This window comes from Poecilia reticulata, chromosome 1, assembly GCF_904066995.2.
Source record: "Poecilia reticulata chromosome 1, P_reticulata-male-v2, whole genome shotgun sequence".
In the NCBI taxonomy this organism is placed as follows: domain Eukaryota; kingdom Metazoa; phylum Chordata; class Actinopteri; order Cyprinodontiformes; family Poeciliidae; genus Poecilia; species Poecilia reticulata.
This window is the reverse complement of record NC_088830.1, coordinates 24,659,563-24,676,498: the sequence shown is the minus strand read 5'-3', so window position 1 is coordinate 24,676,498 and position 16,936 is coordinate 24,659,563. Positions and strand designations below refer to the sequence as shown.

The window sequence follows — 16,936 nt, the reverse complement described above, 5'->3', positions numbered from 1 at the left end:
AACCTCCACTGCACTCTTGAGTCATTTGCAGCCTCCATCATGTTTGCCTTCCAGGATTGCCTTGTGTTTAGTTTCATACATCAGTCAATTTTCTCTGTGCCTCCTGTGAGGCACTGTCTTCAAACAAACACTGTCTTCAGGATTCAGTGTTTGTTTTTTACCACAGAAAAAAAAACTGTCACCATGTTTTGTGTGTTTTTCTCAATGTCTTGAGGCAAACTGAAAACATTACTTTATGTATAGGCAGATGGACTACAAACCTCTTGGTAGGTTTCCAGTCTTCACATATTATTACTTCATTTCTTTTTTAGACAGATCTCTCTTGTTGCAGACCTTGGCCCTACTGTTTCATAACTGTGACCTGTCTGCTGCGTTCCTTGCTCTTCAAGATGCCGTTTGTTTGCTAATGCTGTCTAACAAGTCTCTGGGGTCTCCACAAAACAGCTGGATATAAACCGAGAAAATAAATCACACACAGATGGAAGCTCTGCAGTCGTTAGAAAAAAAAGCAGAGAAATTGCTGCATGTGAACGCTCCCCTTGAAGTCAAAATAAAATAATGTCTGACTGTACAAAGCTGAGAGACACGCAGTCTAAACCACCTGCAGCTGTAATTTCACAGAAAACAATTTTACAAAAATATTGATTCATGTAGGTTGAAAAGAAGTGCACAATATGTTTCAAATTTTATTTATTTAAGGTTTTTGTGTTGAGGACGGGGGATTGTGAATGTATTTAGAGTTTGTCAATATTACAACACTGAATAAGCAAACTACAACAAAACGGCTCCAGTAATGATGGCGGAGTAGATTTTTTACTCTGTACAACATCAAGAGAACAGAAAAAAACAACAATGTCCCTCTTTTTTCGTGAAAAAAGGGGATATTCTGATTTTTTCTTAGCCGTGGCAGTTAGTTTAGGAAGGTGACAAAATGTAACTGAATATTTTCATGCAAGGTTGAACAGATAGGTTCTCTGGCAAACTTTCATGTTTTCCTCCTTGCACACATTTAATGAAACTTAAACTTGTGCCGTCTCTTCCTGATCGTAGAAGTATAATAGCATTTAATATTAATGCTAGCAATAGCCTGCTGTAGGTTCTGTGATGACATTTTAGGGGTTGTAGAGGCTCCTTTCTTTCAGCTCCTGGCGTTTTGCTTTGAAGATGAGTTTTCTGCAGTGGGAATATCTGGGCACGTTTTCTGTTGTTTTTAATATTTACCACTTTGGGGCTGTTTTCCATACCATCAGATGGTATGGAAAACAGTTATTTTGAGACCATTTTAAGTTCTCTACCAAACTCATGATCTCACCGAATCTTATTTGAGCCAATCAGAGCTCTTTGGATCCCTCAGACGACTTTACTCTCACCTCAACAGCAGACCAAGCTAATTATTTGAGATTTAAGCAGAGCAAGACTCCTATAATGTCTTCATCACGAGCGCTCGATTTGTAAGTTGAGCCATTATTTTGAAAATAAATGTGATGGTGTTATATTTTCCTTACCAGACATTTTACATTATTTTAGACTTTACCAAATAATAATAATAATAATAATAATACATTTTATTTCAAAGGCGCCTTTCTGGCACTCAAGGACACCGTACAATAGTAAAAAAAAAAACTGTGACAGAAACAAATAAAATGTAACAAGTAAAAGTAGATAAAAATAAATAAAACAAAACAATGTATCTATATAAAAACTATGTAAAATCAGGCAAACCAATTGTGTCATGTGGAAAAGGCAGATCTAAAAAGGTGTGTTTTGAGTTCGGTTTTAAAATTTGATAATGACTTTATGTTTCTAAGGTATGGTGGTAATGAGTTCCATAGTTGGGGAGCAGAGCGACTGAAAGCTCTGCTCCCCATGGTGGTGAGACGGGCAGAGGGGACAGTGAAATGGATTGAGGAGGATGATCTGAGGGAGCGAGAGGGAATGGCAATATGAATAAGATTTGAAAGATATGGTGGGGAGAGATTGTAAAGGGCCTTGAAAGTGTACAGAAGAATTTTGTAATCTATGCGGAACTTGGTGGGCAGCCAATGGAGTCTTTGCAGGACAGGAGTGATGTGGTGCATGGATGGGGTTTTGGTAATGATACGGGCAGCTGAATTCTGGACCAGTTGGAGCTTATGAAGAGATTTCTGGGTGAGACCAAACAGAAGGGAGTTGCAGTAGTCCAGGCGTGATGTCACAAGACAGTGAACAAGGATGGCAGTGGAATGGGGAGTAAGGGAGGGGCGGAGGCGGTTGATGTTGCGTAGGTGAAAATAAGCCGAGCGGGTTATGTTATTAATATGAGACTGGAAAGACAGGGTGCTGTCAAGGATGACACCCAGACTCTTTACCTGAGGGGAGGGAGAAACGGGACAGTTATCAATTACAAGACTGAAGCTTTTGATTTTGGCCAGAGTAGATTTGGTACCAATGAGAAGAACCTCTGTTTTATCACTGTTAAGCTGAAGCAGATTTGAGGAGAACCAGGATTTTATTTCAGTCAAGCAGTCAGTAAGCGAAGATGGTGGGAGGTTGGAGGCGGGCTTACTGGAAACATAGAGCTGGGTGTCATCCGCATAACAGTGGAAATCAATGCCATACTTGCGGAAAATATTGCCAAGGGGAAGGAGATAAATAATGAAGAGAAGGGGCCCTAAGACAGATCCCTGTGGAACTCCTGATGTGACAGAGGAAGGCTGGGAAGAGAAGGTTTTGATCCGAATGAACTGAGTGCGGCCAGAGAGATATGATTTAAACCAGTTTAGAGGAGTCTGAGTGATGCCAATAGAGGAAAGTCTGTTGAGTAGGGTGGTATGGCAGATAGTGTCAAACGCTGCACTCAAATCAAGTAGGATGAGAATGGACAGCAAGCCGGAGTCAGCTGCCATAAGGAGGTCATTGGTGATTTTAATGAGAGCTGTTTCTGTACTATGGAGGGGACGAAAACCAGACTGAAACAGTTCATACAGGTTATTGTTGGATAAATAAGTGTGAAGTTGGGATGCTACTACCTTCTCAAGAATTTTGGAGATGAAAGGCAAGTTGGAGATAGGACGGAAATTATTCAGATTATAGTGATCAGCACCAGGTTTTTTTAAGATAGGGGTTATGGCAGCAATTTTAAATGAAGCAGGAACTGTTCCAGTGGAGAGAGAGGAGTGAATAATGGCAGAGATAAGAGGGAGTATGGATGGGGCACAGGCTTTAACCAGGACTGTGGGAAGGGGTCAAGCAGACAGGTGGACGACTTGGATTTGTGTATAAGGGTTGTAATTTCTGATGTTGTTGGGAGCTGGAAGGAAGAGAAGGAGTGGGCTGGAGGAGAAAGTTCAAGAGTAGGACAGGGGGAGGGTTGTGAGCTGAGATGCTGGTGGATCTTAAGAATTTTACTGTCAAAAAATGACATGAGGGAATTACAAAAATCAGTTGAACACAAATATGAAGGTAGAGAGTCCGGAACTTGAATGATGTTCTTATAAAGTGAGAATATTGACTTGGTGGAGCCTTCATTTGAACAGATTAAACCAGTGTAGTAAAAGGATTTGGCTTGAGTGATACAGTCCTTATAATGTAATATGTGATTTTTGTAAATGTCTTTATGAACAACTAGTCCAGTTTTCCGGTGGAGCCTCTCAAGTTGCCGTCCTTTGGCCTTCATGAGCCGAAGTTCAGGAGTAAACCAGGGGGCAGAACGAGCAAAAGAAACAGATCTGGTTTTTAACGGAGCAAGAGAGTTGAGTATTGAGTGAAGACCAGTGTTGTAATGTGAGACCAGGTCATCAAGGGTGGTTGAATTTAGAGTTGAGTATATATTGTCCATGAGTGAATTGACGCCAAAGGAGAGAGAATTTAAATTAATATCCTTAATGTTACGGAAGGAGATAAGACGGGAAAGCTTAGTGATTGAGAGAGGGAGACAAATATTAAATGAGAGGAGGAAATGGTCAGTTATGGCAAGTTCATCAGCTGTACAATCAGAGGGGGAAACACCAGAACAACAGACTAGATCCAGGACATGACCCCTAGAATGAGTGGGAACATTGATGAACTGCTGGAGACCAAAGCTCTGGAGGCAGGATGAAAAGTCTTTAGTCAGAGAACTATTGCCATCGTCCATGTGAATATTGAAATCACCCAATACTATGATGTTTGGTGAGAGGGTTGACAGGTGAGTGAGAAGAGCAGCAAAGTCATTCAGAAAGTCACTGTTAGTTTTCGGGGGGCGGTAGATGGTTGTGATGATGGTGGGGGTAGGTCCAGAGAGCTGACACACAGTTGATTCAAACGAAGAGAAGGTGGGAGCAGACAACGGCGAGACTTTCCACTTCTCGCGGTGAATTATCGCGAGACCTCCTCCCCGGCCGGTGCCACGGGGTTGACAGATGTAAACAAACCCCGGTGGAGTAGAATCATTGAGCTGAGAAAAGTCATCAGGTTGTTGCCAAGTCTCAGTCAAGCATAGAAAGTCAAACTTACGGTCAGTGAGGAGATCCTGGATGAGATGTCCCTTGCCCGTGAGTGAGCGGATGTTAAGCAGACCGAAGTTTACAGAGGAGTTATCAGACTTTGCAGGAGTGTTAGCTGACCGGGCTAGGCAAGCTAGCACGCTGCGGTCAACAACCCGGTTGGAAGCACGCCGGAGACGACGAGAGGTAGACCAGATGGATTGTATGGGTTTCGACGTGTCCTCTTGGAAGTTCCGACGAGACCCGCGGTGGATGTATTTCCGGCGTGGTAGGAAAGTTGCATCCGAGATGAGTAGTGAAGCAGGGGGAAGTGCAGGTAGATGAAACCGCAGCCGGAGGAGCTCAGCAGCAGAATACTGGATCTGACCTGTAACAGGTTGTTGAAAGAGTGCCAGGAGAGTCCAGTAAAGCACAGCCCAGATATATATCCTGCTAGTTGGCATTGTAGAAGAGGAGTCGGCAGCCTGGACAGGTGAGCAGCGACAGGTAAGACTCAGGTAGTAGATGAGAGCAGGAGAGTGGAAGCTAGTCCATGTACACACGCAGTGTTGTCAAAAACGGCGATTTAGCTGAACAGACAAAAGTTAGTCAGCCTGAGTAGTGCAGTCCATTAGGTCACAAGACCATAAACTAAGTTAATCTAACCGGCGAGCAGCGGCAGCAAGTCGCGCCAGCGTTCACTCCAAAACCGGAAACCAAATTGTTAAAAGGTATCCCTTGTACTCCATAAGAAGCATAATCATGGGACTTCCGGGTGGCGCCATGTTGTAGAAGGTAGGAGAAAAGACTGCTCTGCGGAACACGATTAAAACTAGCGTTTAAACAAAGTAAAAACGGTAGAACATAAAGAAAACTCGCTCTTAAAGTAATATAGAACACTCATGGAAAATATGGTTAAGAAAGGAAAGAATACGGAAGAGAAAAGCGCAAAAGAAAAGAGTACCGGATTGGCGAAAGCACAGAGCCATGAAGCGGAGTACTCAGACCCGCCGAACGAGGACCGTGACTCGGCCATACTCTTCGAGCTACGAGGGCTGCGAAAAGAACACGCGGAAGCGGTATCAGACAACAAGAGAGCACTGACTCGACTCGAAACGAGCATTGGGGAGCTCATGGTCAGGACATGGACTTGTGTATTGAAAGAGCTCACCCCTCACTGGTGAATAAACCAAAGGACAGCTCGCCCCCCACCCCGAGAGCGATCATCGTACGCCTCTTGGATTATAAAATGAAGGAACGAGTGATAAAGCAGGCCTGGAAACAGAAGATCTGCTATGAAGGACAGACTGTTTGTTTCAACCAAGACTACACAATGGAGGTCCAAAAGAAAAGGAAGCAGGCGAGAGAAGTCATCAAACAGCTGAAGGAGAGGAATGTGAAGGCGCAGTCCCCCTATCCGGCCCAACTCAAAGTGTTTCTGGACACGGGAACAAAGATATTCAGCACAGTGGAAGAAGCGGCGCCTATGCTGAAGGAGATGGGCATCAAGGTGAAGGAGGACAGAATGGAGAGAATCCACCACGTGATGGCGCAGACGGAAAAGGGGACCAGACACAGGGGCAAAAAGAGACGGTCCGAAATCACAGAGGCGGATCTGAGGGCACTCCAGAAAGTTATTGTCATAATTTGCAAAGAAAGGAGTGTGATATTCGTTTTAGTAAACAAAAAAAAACAAAAACGCTAGTTATAAAACAATGTACTAGATTACAGGATAATTGTGTTCATTAGAGAGTAGGATTGAGGAGTTTTAGTCTATAGGGCTTTAGACAACTACTAGAAAGTTGTTGATGCACACAGTGCTTGTTCATCAGAGAGAAGGCCACAGCTCTGATGTTGGGACTCTTGGAAGACGTTTGTTCATGTTCCAGTCATTGTTTTAGGGTTCTTGTCCCAATAAGTGTGTTTATATTACGTTTCCGTTTTTCATTTTCGGTTAAGGTTTTGTCTTATGTAGCATACTTTTCTTGTCAAAGAGGTGTCAGGTACAGCGCAGCCCCAGATATGGTAGTAATATGAATGGGCTAAATATAGCCCATTCATATTACTATGAATATAGTATCTTACAATGTCCATGGTCTGAACCACCCTATTAAACGAAAGAAGATTCTGACTCAACTAAAAAATTTACAGTGCTCAATAGCTTTATTACAGGAGACACACCTAACTGAGAATGAACACAAAAAGTTGAAAAGGGAATGGGTAAGTCAGGTATTCTATGCTTCATTTGGAAAAAGGAGGGGGGCAGCAATTTTAATCCAAAAAAGGATATTATTTGAAGTTGAAAAAGATCAAGGATAAAGAAGGAAGATATGTAATGATTGTAGGACGAATCGGTGATATAATTTCAATAATGAATGTATATTTACCAAATGAGGAGAAAGATGGTTTCCTGAAACAAATAGTCAATATATTAAAGTCAAGGTATTAAAATGTAACATAGAAAATATAACTATAAGTGACCATGCACCTATAAGGCTAACTTTAAATATAAATAAGGAACCCCGTTTCAGATATTGGAGAATGAATGTTTCAATCATGCCCAATGAAAATACGGTCAAAGAAATCAAGGAGTCATTTAAGGAATATTTTGAAATAAATGATAATGGGGAAGTTTCACCAACAATATTATGGGAAGGAGGAAAAGCATTGATAAGAGGGAAAATAATAGAAATATCATCCAGAAGGAAAAAAGCTAGAATGAAAGAACAAAAGGAGTTGGAAAATAAGATCAAAGAACTGGAAGTTGAACATAAACTAGGGAATAAAAACGTAATAGGAGAGCTTAAAAAGACAAAAGATAAGCTAGAGGAGATACTAACTGTTAAAGCAGAAGGTGCTCTACGCTTTACAAATCAAAGATATTATGAAATGGGTAACAGGGCGAGTCGCCTCTTGGCATTTCAACTTAGGAAAGCCCAAGTAAATAGACACGTCCCCAAAATAAAACACCCCTCAACTATGCAGACTAAAACACAACCCAAAGAAATAGCTGAAGCATTCGCAGACTATTATAAAAAACTATATGATGATTCGGACAGCAATACTCAGGATGATGAAACATCCTCTTTTTTCAAAAGAATGAGCCTCCCAACTTTGTCAGAAGAAGAGTCGCTAGAAATGACCCGACCTATAACTTCACAGGATATTCTGAACGTTATTAAAAAACTCAAAAATAATAAAGCCCCGGGCACAGACGGATTGCCAGGGGAGTTTTACAAAACATTTAAAGAAGAACTAACGCCAGTATTATGTAAGGTGTTTAACTATGCACTAATGGCGGGGGACCCCCCTAAAACATGGTCTGAAGCCATTATATCTGTAATTTATAAAGAGGGTAAAGACCCAACTATGCAAAGGATATAGACCCGTGAGTCTATTATGCAATGACCTAAAAATACTAACAAGTATAATGGCAGAAAGAATGCAGAAACATACAGCTAAATTGATCAACCCAGACCAAACGGGATTTATTCCGGGCAGGCAGGGAGCAAACAACATTAGAAGAACACTAAATGTAATGTCATATACAAAATTTAAATTACAACCCTCCCTCTTGATTAGTTTGGATGCCCAAAAGGCTTTTGACAGGGTAAAATGGAGTTTTCATTTGGGTTCAAATGGGTTAGGTTTACCTGAATTAAAGAACTACTATTGGGCTGCTCATTTGAGAGCCATAGCTCTATGGTTAGCAAAGGATCATGAGATGATATGGGTAGATATGGAACAAAGAGATTGCCCAAAACTGTCCCTAGATATACTGCCCTTTACAACAAAGATGGTTCAAAGAAATCTCAAGATTAAAAACTACTGGGTTAAGGAAACAATTAATATTTGGTCAAGAATAAAAAAGAAATGTAACCTTCCTGACTCTATATCAAAAATTTTAAAAATGGCTAAGAATCCAGATTTTATCCCAGCTTCTATGGATACAAGGTTTGAGAGTTGGACAAAAGGAGGACGGGTATTTATAGCACAGCTCTTTAAAGGGTCAACGATGAAATCTTTTGAACAAATTCAAAAAGAATTTAATCTACAAAAAACAGATTTTTATAGATTTCTACAACTTAGACATTATATCCAGAACCATAGTGACTGGCAGAAACTTTCAGCAGAAATGACCAAGACAGAAGAAATTTTATTATAAATAGCAAAATGTGAATCAAAAAAGGCCTCATCTCAAAAATATACAAAAGCCTGCAATATGAATCCAATGTTAATAATAAAGAAATTAAGGAGAAATGGGAATTGGAGGCTAATATAATACTAGCAGATGAGGATTGGGAAGAAACATTTAGCTCTGGACACAAATGAACAAACAGTCCGACATGGAGGGAGTTTGATTGGAAAGTTTGATGCGTTTCTTTAGCTCCCCAATCATCACATCTAAATATGCTAAAACATCCCAGCTTTGTTGGAGAAGTTGTGGAAAGGTGGGGGATTTTACTCGTATATTTTGGGATTGCCCGAAGGTGGTCGAGTTTTGGAAAAATGTCCAAACGGATATAAAAAGTATTTTGGGCATTCAATTAGATCTGGATATATCTGTCTATATTCTAGGAATAATACCCTCTGACATGATCAGCAAAGACAATAAATACCTGATCAGAGTTTTGCTTCTGATTGCTAAAAAGTGTATAACATATAATTGGTTAAGGCCACAATCTCCCAATATTACACAGTGGCGAGATGGGATTAAAAAAGTCTATATAATGGAAAAAACAACATCAAGACTACAACTTAAGATGGGGACCTTTGAAACAAGATGGAGACCTATAACTAAATTCATACTGTAACCTTGACACCTCTTTTTTTTAATTTTTTTTTTAATAATACTTTTTTTATTTAGTTTTTTCATGTACTTTTCAAATTTAGTTTGTATTATCACTATAATGCACCTTCATTACTTGAGTTTGTACTGTGTTTCTATTGTGTGTATATGTTGATGTAAAACAGTTATTGAAAATAAAAAGTAAAAAAAAAAAGAAGCATAATTATGTGAGGCAGAATTGAAAATAAACTAATAATTGTATTAATACCAAATACTGCAGTCATGCAGATGGATTTTGGTTCTGTAGTCAAGTAGTAGGAGAATGTTTTTCTCACAGCGTGCGCCACGGTTCCTTTAGAAATGAAAAAATTGTTTCACTGAATTTAAATATTGTGTCAATCAGGCAAGGCAATGAATTTAAATACAAAATGGACTCAATTATGTTCTTTGTGATTGTTTTTGTTATAAACCACAGGAGATGTAATTATTTAGTCTTGTTTCTCTTTAGGAAAGCGTCAGTCGATGTGATTTTGCTGCCACTTGGAAAAGTTTCTTCTGAGTGATGAAAACAATTAAACTTCAGAAACAAGACACTTCAACACTTTGGGGTTGATTGCCAGAATGAGTAACCCACCTGTATTTTTCACAGCTTTAACGTATGTTTTGAGTTGAGGTTGATTTTCTAGTTTTGTTCAAGCTTTACCAGCGTGCTGGTGTCTTTGCTGTGAAATCAAAGAGACCACTGTACTCAGGGATGTAGGAATAGAAATAGTTATTCTTTTCATTATTCATTTTCACCGGTGTCTTGTTATCCAATCAGCCTACTTCTATGGTTCTATTCCTCCTTTTTTTATTGAACTTTTTTTTTTCTTTGCTCAAAATATAAAGTCCCACCATGTAGATAATACTGGGATGTGGAAAGAATTTCATATTATTTTCTAATCCACATTTTAAAACATTCACTGTAACTTCTTTTATTTTTATTTATTCCTGCAAAAGCAAATCTGCTCACATTTCACTAAGATCTAACAAGGTATTGTGGTATTTTTAATGCAATTTATTACATCAAAGGTTATCAACACACTCGGATATCAGAACATTTTTATTCTTGTTGAACACGCACTTTGTTTCCAAAGCTTTTCCACCAAGAAGAGGTCAGATCCTGTGTTTCCATCTCTGTATTGATTAATTTCAGTATAATCGACATGTCACTGTGCAAACATGTCTTTACTAATTTAAAAGACACTGTAATTTTATTTATTTATTTGAACGTAGTATGATTTGGTTAAACGAGTTGAGTTTTGAGTCTGAATGTAAGCAGAGGGGGATGATCAGTACTACAGATCGGAGTGGCTGAATGGTGCTGAGACGCCTGGGGGAGGACGGACTGAAGGAGCGACAGATGAGGTGGCGAGGAGGAGGTTATGAATAGGTTTTGAAAACTTTCTTGAATTACATTCTGACCGGAAGCCAATGCAGCTGCTGTGGTAGAAAGAAGGAGTCGTGATTATAACGTGAGCCGCTGAATGTTGAACCATCAAAGTTTGAGAGAAAGAGCAAAAAGGAAGAGAGAGTTATGATCATCACTGATGGACAAAGTGAGATGGATTAGGGAGGAACAAATCTGGTTTATGTTGTGGACTGAGGATGACACCTAAACTCTTAACAGGAAGACAGGTGGAAACAGAAAAGCTGTTTAGAGCTGTCAGACTGGCTTTCAGTGAGCTACAGAGGGAGAATGTCTGAATGAGATCAGTTTTTCAAAGAAGATTTAACAGATGCTTACAAGTTGGCCAAGCATGTCAATCATCAGCTACATTTATAAGTTTAATCATAAAACATGAATTTAGCTCCGAATGCTTAGCTGTTGAACGGTGAACGTGAATAATTTCAGGTCAACTTTGATGAAACAAATGTAAAAAAAATAAATATCGCTGTCTGTGGTGTCTGCACTTTAAAGTCTATTTTCATATTGTTTTACTTTTTAAAGATGTCAGTGGAGATGACAGAAATCAGGTTTCCATGTTGGTGCTGAAATGAATTAATAGGAAATGAATGTCGTCATTACATTTCTAGGGGACCATCATGTCTCACATAATCTGTATTCTGTAGCCAGTTTTTCTTGTTTTTTCCGCCGGTGCTCCAGGTGCGATTGTTCAATTTAATTAGATTTTCCTTCATTACCTCACAGGCGTGTGTCCTTTAACGCAACTTTTTAACATTTTAATTTTCATTCCGTTATTTCACCTTGAAGTGAGATAAGGAGAAGTTCAAAACTCATCACTGTTAACATAAATTATGTACTGAATCCTGACTTCATTTGAATTCTGTTTAATTTGTACTTATTTATCCACAGTATTTTAACTTTATTTGACAGAGGTAATTGTATATTGGGAGAATTTAAAATAAATTGGTAAATAATAATTCCATATAACAATTATTGGCTTAAACAATAGTGACCTTAATCATTAAGCTTCAGCAAAAACAAAGAAAATTGTTCAAACTGGAAAGGTTTACAGATAATTGTGCAACAATCTGGTTCATGACTGTTGGAGGAAAACTAGAACAGAAATAGCCAAAATGAAACAACAGCAAAGTGACAGGCGATCGAGGCATGCAGATACACACAAAAGTAAAAATAACAGGACCAAAAAACTGAATTAAGAACAACATACTGTACAGTAAAGGCAGAATTACAACATAAAACACTGTGTAGTAACAAACACGCTATGCTAGCTGTTGCTGTAAGGAGGCACTTTTTCAAATAGTGTTTTCATCATTTTACCCTTAATGATGAAATTATAATTTGAAAACCGTTCTTGTATTTCTTGAGGTTATATCCGCCTCATATTAGAGTTTCTGATAATCTGAAACATTTAAGTGGAACAAAAAGCAAAACCAGAAGAAGTCTGTAAGCATTTCTTCAGCTTTATTATGCTAAAGGTAATTAAGTTAAGCTGCACTGACGTGAGCGCTGCCACCAAAGCATAAAGTCTTTTATAATCCGTGTCACTTTTTTTTGTGTAAAAAGCTTTCTTAAGATATTTTCTTTAACCAGTTGGTGCCGATTAATATAATTATTGCTTCCGTCCATAGAAAGTGGTTTTGTACCCGTTGACAGCTAGTGCTTTCAAGTCGAAATGACAGAGGAAAAAAAATTATGCATCTTGGGCTCTTTACAGAGGAACTTAACATTTAGTTGATGTAACTCTGCAGGCGGGTAGATCGGGTTCACAGAGTCTGTCGCCATGGTAACTGGCACAGAGTTCACACCTCTACTTTCAGGAAGTTTCCTCGTCCGAGTTAAAAACCTCAGCTATTAGAAAGAGACTCTGGGATGTCTGCTGACTCTTGTATCCTCTTTGTAAATTACCTAGTTTAGCTTGTTTGCTATTCTAATTTAAAGTTATTTGCCAATCCATTTGCCATGAACACTTTTTAAAAGAGAAACTTTGACAGTGAAAATGAAAATACCGTATTTTTTGGACTATGGAGCGCACCTTACTATAAGCCGCATCTACAAAGTTTTTTTTAATTTTTTTATAAACTGGAAACGTACATAAATAAGCCGCACCGGGCTATAAGCCGCATGGTGCAAAGAGTGGGGGGAAAGTAGCGGCTTATAGTCTGGAATATACGGTATTTTCCCTCACAGGGATGGAAGAAGTTTTAGACCTAACAAGAATCAAATGGCATTTACAAACAATCTAAAAAATAATTTTAAAAATCCATGTCAGCCACTGAAGAGATGGATGGATGTTAAGTCACTGATTACCAAATTTGAACGGTGAAAACGTTTTATGATTTAGTCTGAATGGTCAGTCATTTGTTGCCAGCAACTGCTCAACATTTTCCTGCAGCCTTTTCTCTAGGAATGCTGTTTGTTGAAGGTTGCAAGTCATCAGGAGGTATTTCTGGCAGCATTATGTTCTTGTTTGAACAATGATTTTTCAAGCAAGGGCACAGCTTTCATAATGGCATCTTTGTCAGGCATGCAGCTCTGGCATGCGGCTTTAGAAAGCACAAACGATTCTGAAAGGTATTTTGTAAAATGACTAATACAATACAGTGATGCCCCATATTAACAACCAAGGACTAAACTCAGTAGGAGTGTGTTAGCTTGTGAGCACGAGTTTGGCCATCTGAAATGACAGATTACACAGGTTCATAAAGTATTTGTATGTTTGAAGATCAGTGAGGATATGAAAAAGCTGGTATTTTGTGTTCATTTAAGTCAAGTTGTCTTGTTTGTCAAACATTATGCCTTAGTAACAACAGCTTCATTTTAATGATAAATAAATTACATTTTATCTTTTCACTTTAATAATACTGAACTCTGAAGAGGGGTTTACATGTGTTGCCTTAAAATGACACTTTTATTTGGCACCACTCCTTTAATGTCAAGTTTCCTTTAAGGTTTTATGAAGTGTAATAACACAGTAGCATATTATAGCAGTGGTATTAAGATTGGGTCATTCAGTAATCCTCCACCTGTGTGAAAGCCTACAACAGGGCTGTCAAACTCATTTTTATTTTGGGCCCCATCAACATCCTGAAAGTCCTCAAAGGGCCAGTGGTGACAGCTCTACCCATTAGCAAACCGTTAAGTATTAATATCTCTACATTCGATGAGTACTTCTTAAAATTAAACTATCTATGTGTCTCCCTGGAGTCCAGAGCGCCGCTTAAAAAGCGTTGAGTTTGACGCATGTGCCCTAGAGTAAAAGACCTACAGGGCGCTGGTCCCTTACTGCACAAAAATACATCACTCATCCATTTTTATCCTTAATTCATTCCTCTCAGTGCCATAAGGGGCTTGTGTTTATATCCAGTGGATGGCAGACAAAAAGCTATGGGACAATAACCAAACGCCACACAGAAATATCCTGACCTTCCTGTGACCCTGCAGCCACTACACTGGTGTGTAGTCAAAATATTTTGTGTTTAGCAGACTCTTAAAATCAGTTTTTCAGGGATTTTTTTCAATTATGTCTACTTAAATATCCAGCTATGTAAATAATAAAGATGTTTATCTCATTATTGAAATAGTGCAATGACTCTTAATCAAAAATTAAACTTTGCCTTCTCAGTTTATAAATTACCACATTTAAACTTGACCATAAGCTCTAGTTAGTTGTCTTTCATGACATTAGTTTTCCATTGTAAGGTTTAATGATCATTTTGTGTTTTTAAATAAATTTCATATTGATTAACCTTTAAGTAATTTGATACATTATGCTGCTGAAATACCATTTATTGGTACAACTAACTAGATCAACAACATCTCCTCTCATTTCTGATTATCCAAATGTAATAGAAAGATTACATGACCAATGCCTTGACATTTAATGTAAAGGAAAAAAAAGTCTTAAGTTGGTTGCCTGTTTGACAGCAAGACAGATAATTGACATATCAGTCATGTTGGATGTTTTTAATATATTTTTTAAAATTTATCTTAAAATTTTTGGCTGCTGTCACTCAAATGTGGTTTTTCTCTTGTTTTCTTGTTTTAAATTAAAATTATGGATTTCTATAAAAAGAAATCAACCTGAACACTAACTTTGATCAACTAGAAATCACGTGCACCTTCTCATATCACTAAGAAAAATGACAAAACTGTCTTTTTTCTGCAGTCTTTTAAAATAAATTGAGAGTTTCTGTGTCACTCAGTGGGACAAAAGACGAATTGTAAAGCTCTGAAAATGTATAATTTTGGAGACAGAGTACTGAAAGAAAAATGATTAGATACCTCATTGGGCTCAATCACATTGTTATGGAAATAGTTTCCCTGAATGAAACTGCTGTGTGAGCTGCTGCAGCTTGTTGGCATCTGACGTACGGAAGTATACTGCTCAAAAAAAATAAAGGGAACACTTCAGTGTTCACTTAAATGTTAAAGTGTTCCCTTTATTTTTTTGAGCAGTGTATATTTGATGCAAAGGTATTTATTTGTACCTTGTAACTGTAAAGTTGTAAAGTTGAGAGTAAAATATTGCAGGAGTTTTTTGTTATTGTAGTTTTTTTTCACAAATACAAAACAGTAGTTACGACATCTTAAATTAAAATGTACCAGTCCAGCATATTTGGAGTAAAACGAATTCACACACTGGTTAACATCTTCACACAGACACATGTATTACAAAAAATGTTCATTAGCACAGACACAAGTGAGTGAATGCAACTGCACAAAATCTCTGAGTCACAAATGGACTCGGTATTAACAACCCAAAATACCAACTTTAGGGCCTGGAAGTTATATTCAGATACTAGTTTCCGAAGCTTTCAGTGGAGGTTGATTTTTAGCACTTTTTGGCATTTTTTTCTTTTTGGTTCATCTTATAAATTCTAACAAAATGCTTAGAGATTTGTGACTGTAATGTGAAAAAGTTGAAGGAGCTTGAAAAGTTTTGCAAATAGTTACAAAATGCGCTTCAAATTGGGTACTTAAAATGAACAAAGGTGTGATAAACTGTGCTAATTAACCAGGCTAATGCATTTGGGGTTAAAGTTTGTGACACAAAGCCTTGAGAATAATCTCATAGTAAAAGAGGAAATCAACTGGTCCAGTATGGCAGCTGCTGAATAAAGCGTTGGTGAAACATTTATTCAAATACGCCGTATTTGAACAGGCAGAGAAAATGTCTTCAGAGCACAAGCTAAAGGCACATAGCAGCTGTCCAGAATGACTGTTTGCTTAGAGATTTAGGTCACTGCAGGTCATCATCGAACAAGGGAACCAGGATCAGCAGCTGTTGTCAATCAGCAGAAAAGATGAAGCTAAACTACAACCACTCACGTACCTCTACTGTCAGGCTGCCTTCAATGCAGAATGAAAGCTTTAATTCAGCGAAGGGATTCAACCTTGGATCATAGGAAAGGCTGAGATTGACCTTTTTTCATTTTGCCCTGTTGCTGTGAGCAGTGCAACATCTGACCCCTGAGTGAATCTGACAAAGTATGTTTTTATCAAGATATTCACACATAAGTCAGTAAAGTGCATTTTCTTACCAGCCTCTCGTTGCCACGTTCCCTCTTTGATCTCTATGGAAGCTTTCAAGTCTTTTAAAAATACTTTTGACTTTAATTTCAAGAAAAAAAAATCCTATATTGTAAGGCTTTTAGTAATAAGACTTGTGCCTTCTGTATGAGAAATTAAAAATGTAGGACGGCACTTAATGACTTGATATGCATTGATGTAATAACTTTTCCCTTTCATCAAAAGCATTTATTTATTTTTTTATTAAATGTTAAAATGACTAGTGTAAATATTCAAAATGCTGCTGCCAGAGGCCTGACCAACACAGAGAAAACTGGTCATGACAAAGTTGTCCTCTAACTGCTCTTGGGTTTTTTCAGAGTTTCTGTTTGGGTGTAATGTTTTTTTTCTTTACAGACGTTCCTTTATTTTTGCTGTACTTTATCATTGTAATAATCATTTTGGGTTTTTTCCCTCTGATCTTAGGATCCATAAGTTCATCAGTGTCGGACCACTGGCTAATCAGACTAACAGGGGAGAGCAAGAGAGGCAGCTTGGTCTCTCCTTCCTCCAACAACATCTCGTCTTTATCAGACCCTGCAGAGCCTCCCGTCTTCCACAACAAAGACTTTGAAGAAGAAAGGGGTGAGTTACAATCTTCCAGTATTTGCTATTTTTTTTCCCAAGGTCTCGCTTTTGAATATTAACTCTGTACCATTTCCGTTTTCT

General features: G+C 38.3%; 1 protein-coding gene across 1 annotated transcript in view; it reads left to right on the top strand.

The window, feature by feature from the left end:
* The window catches only part of usp43a (ubiquitin specific peptidase 43a), a 122,952-nt gene that overhangs the window by 100,983 nt on the left and 5,033 nt on the right, over nucleotides 1-16,936 (top strand). The window contains exon 15 of the mRNA XM_008414659.3: nucleotides 16,694-16,852. Coding sequence (XP_008412881.2) covers nucleotides 16,694-16,852 — 159 coding nt within the window. The remainder of the gene's footprint in view (nucleotides 1-16,693; nucleotides 16,853-16,936) is intronic.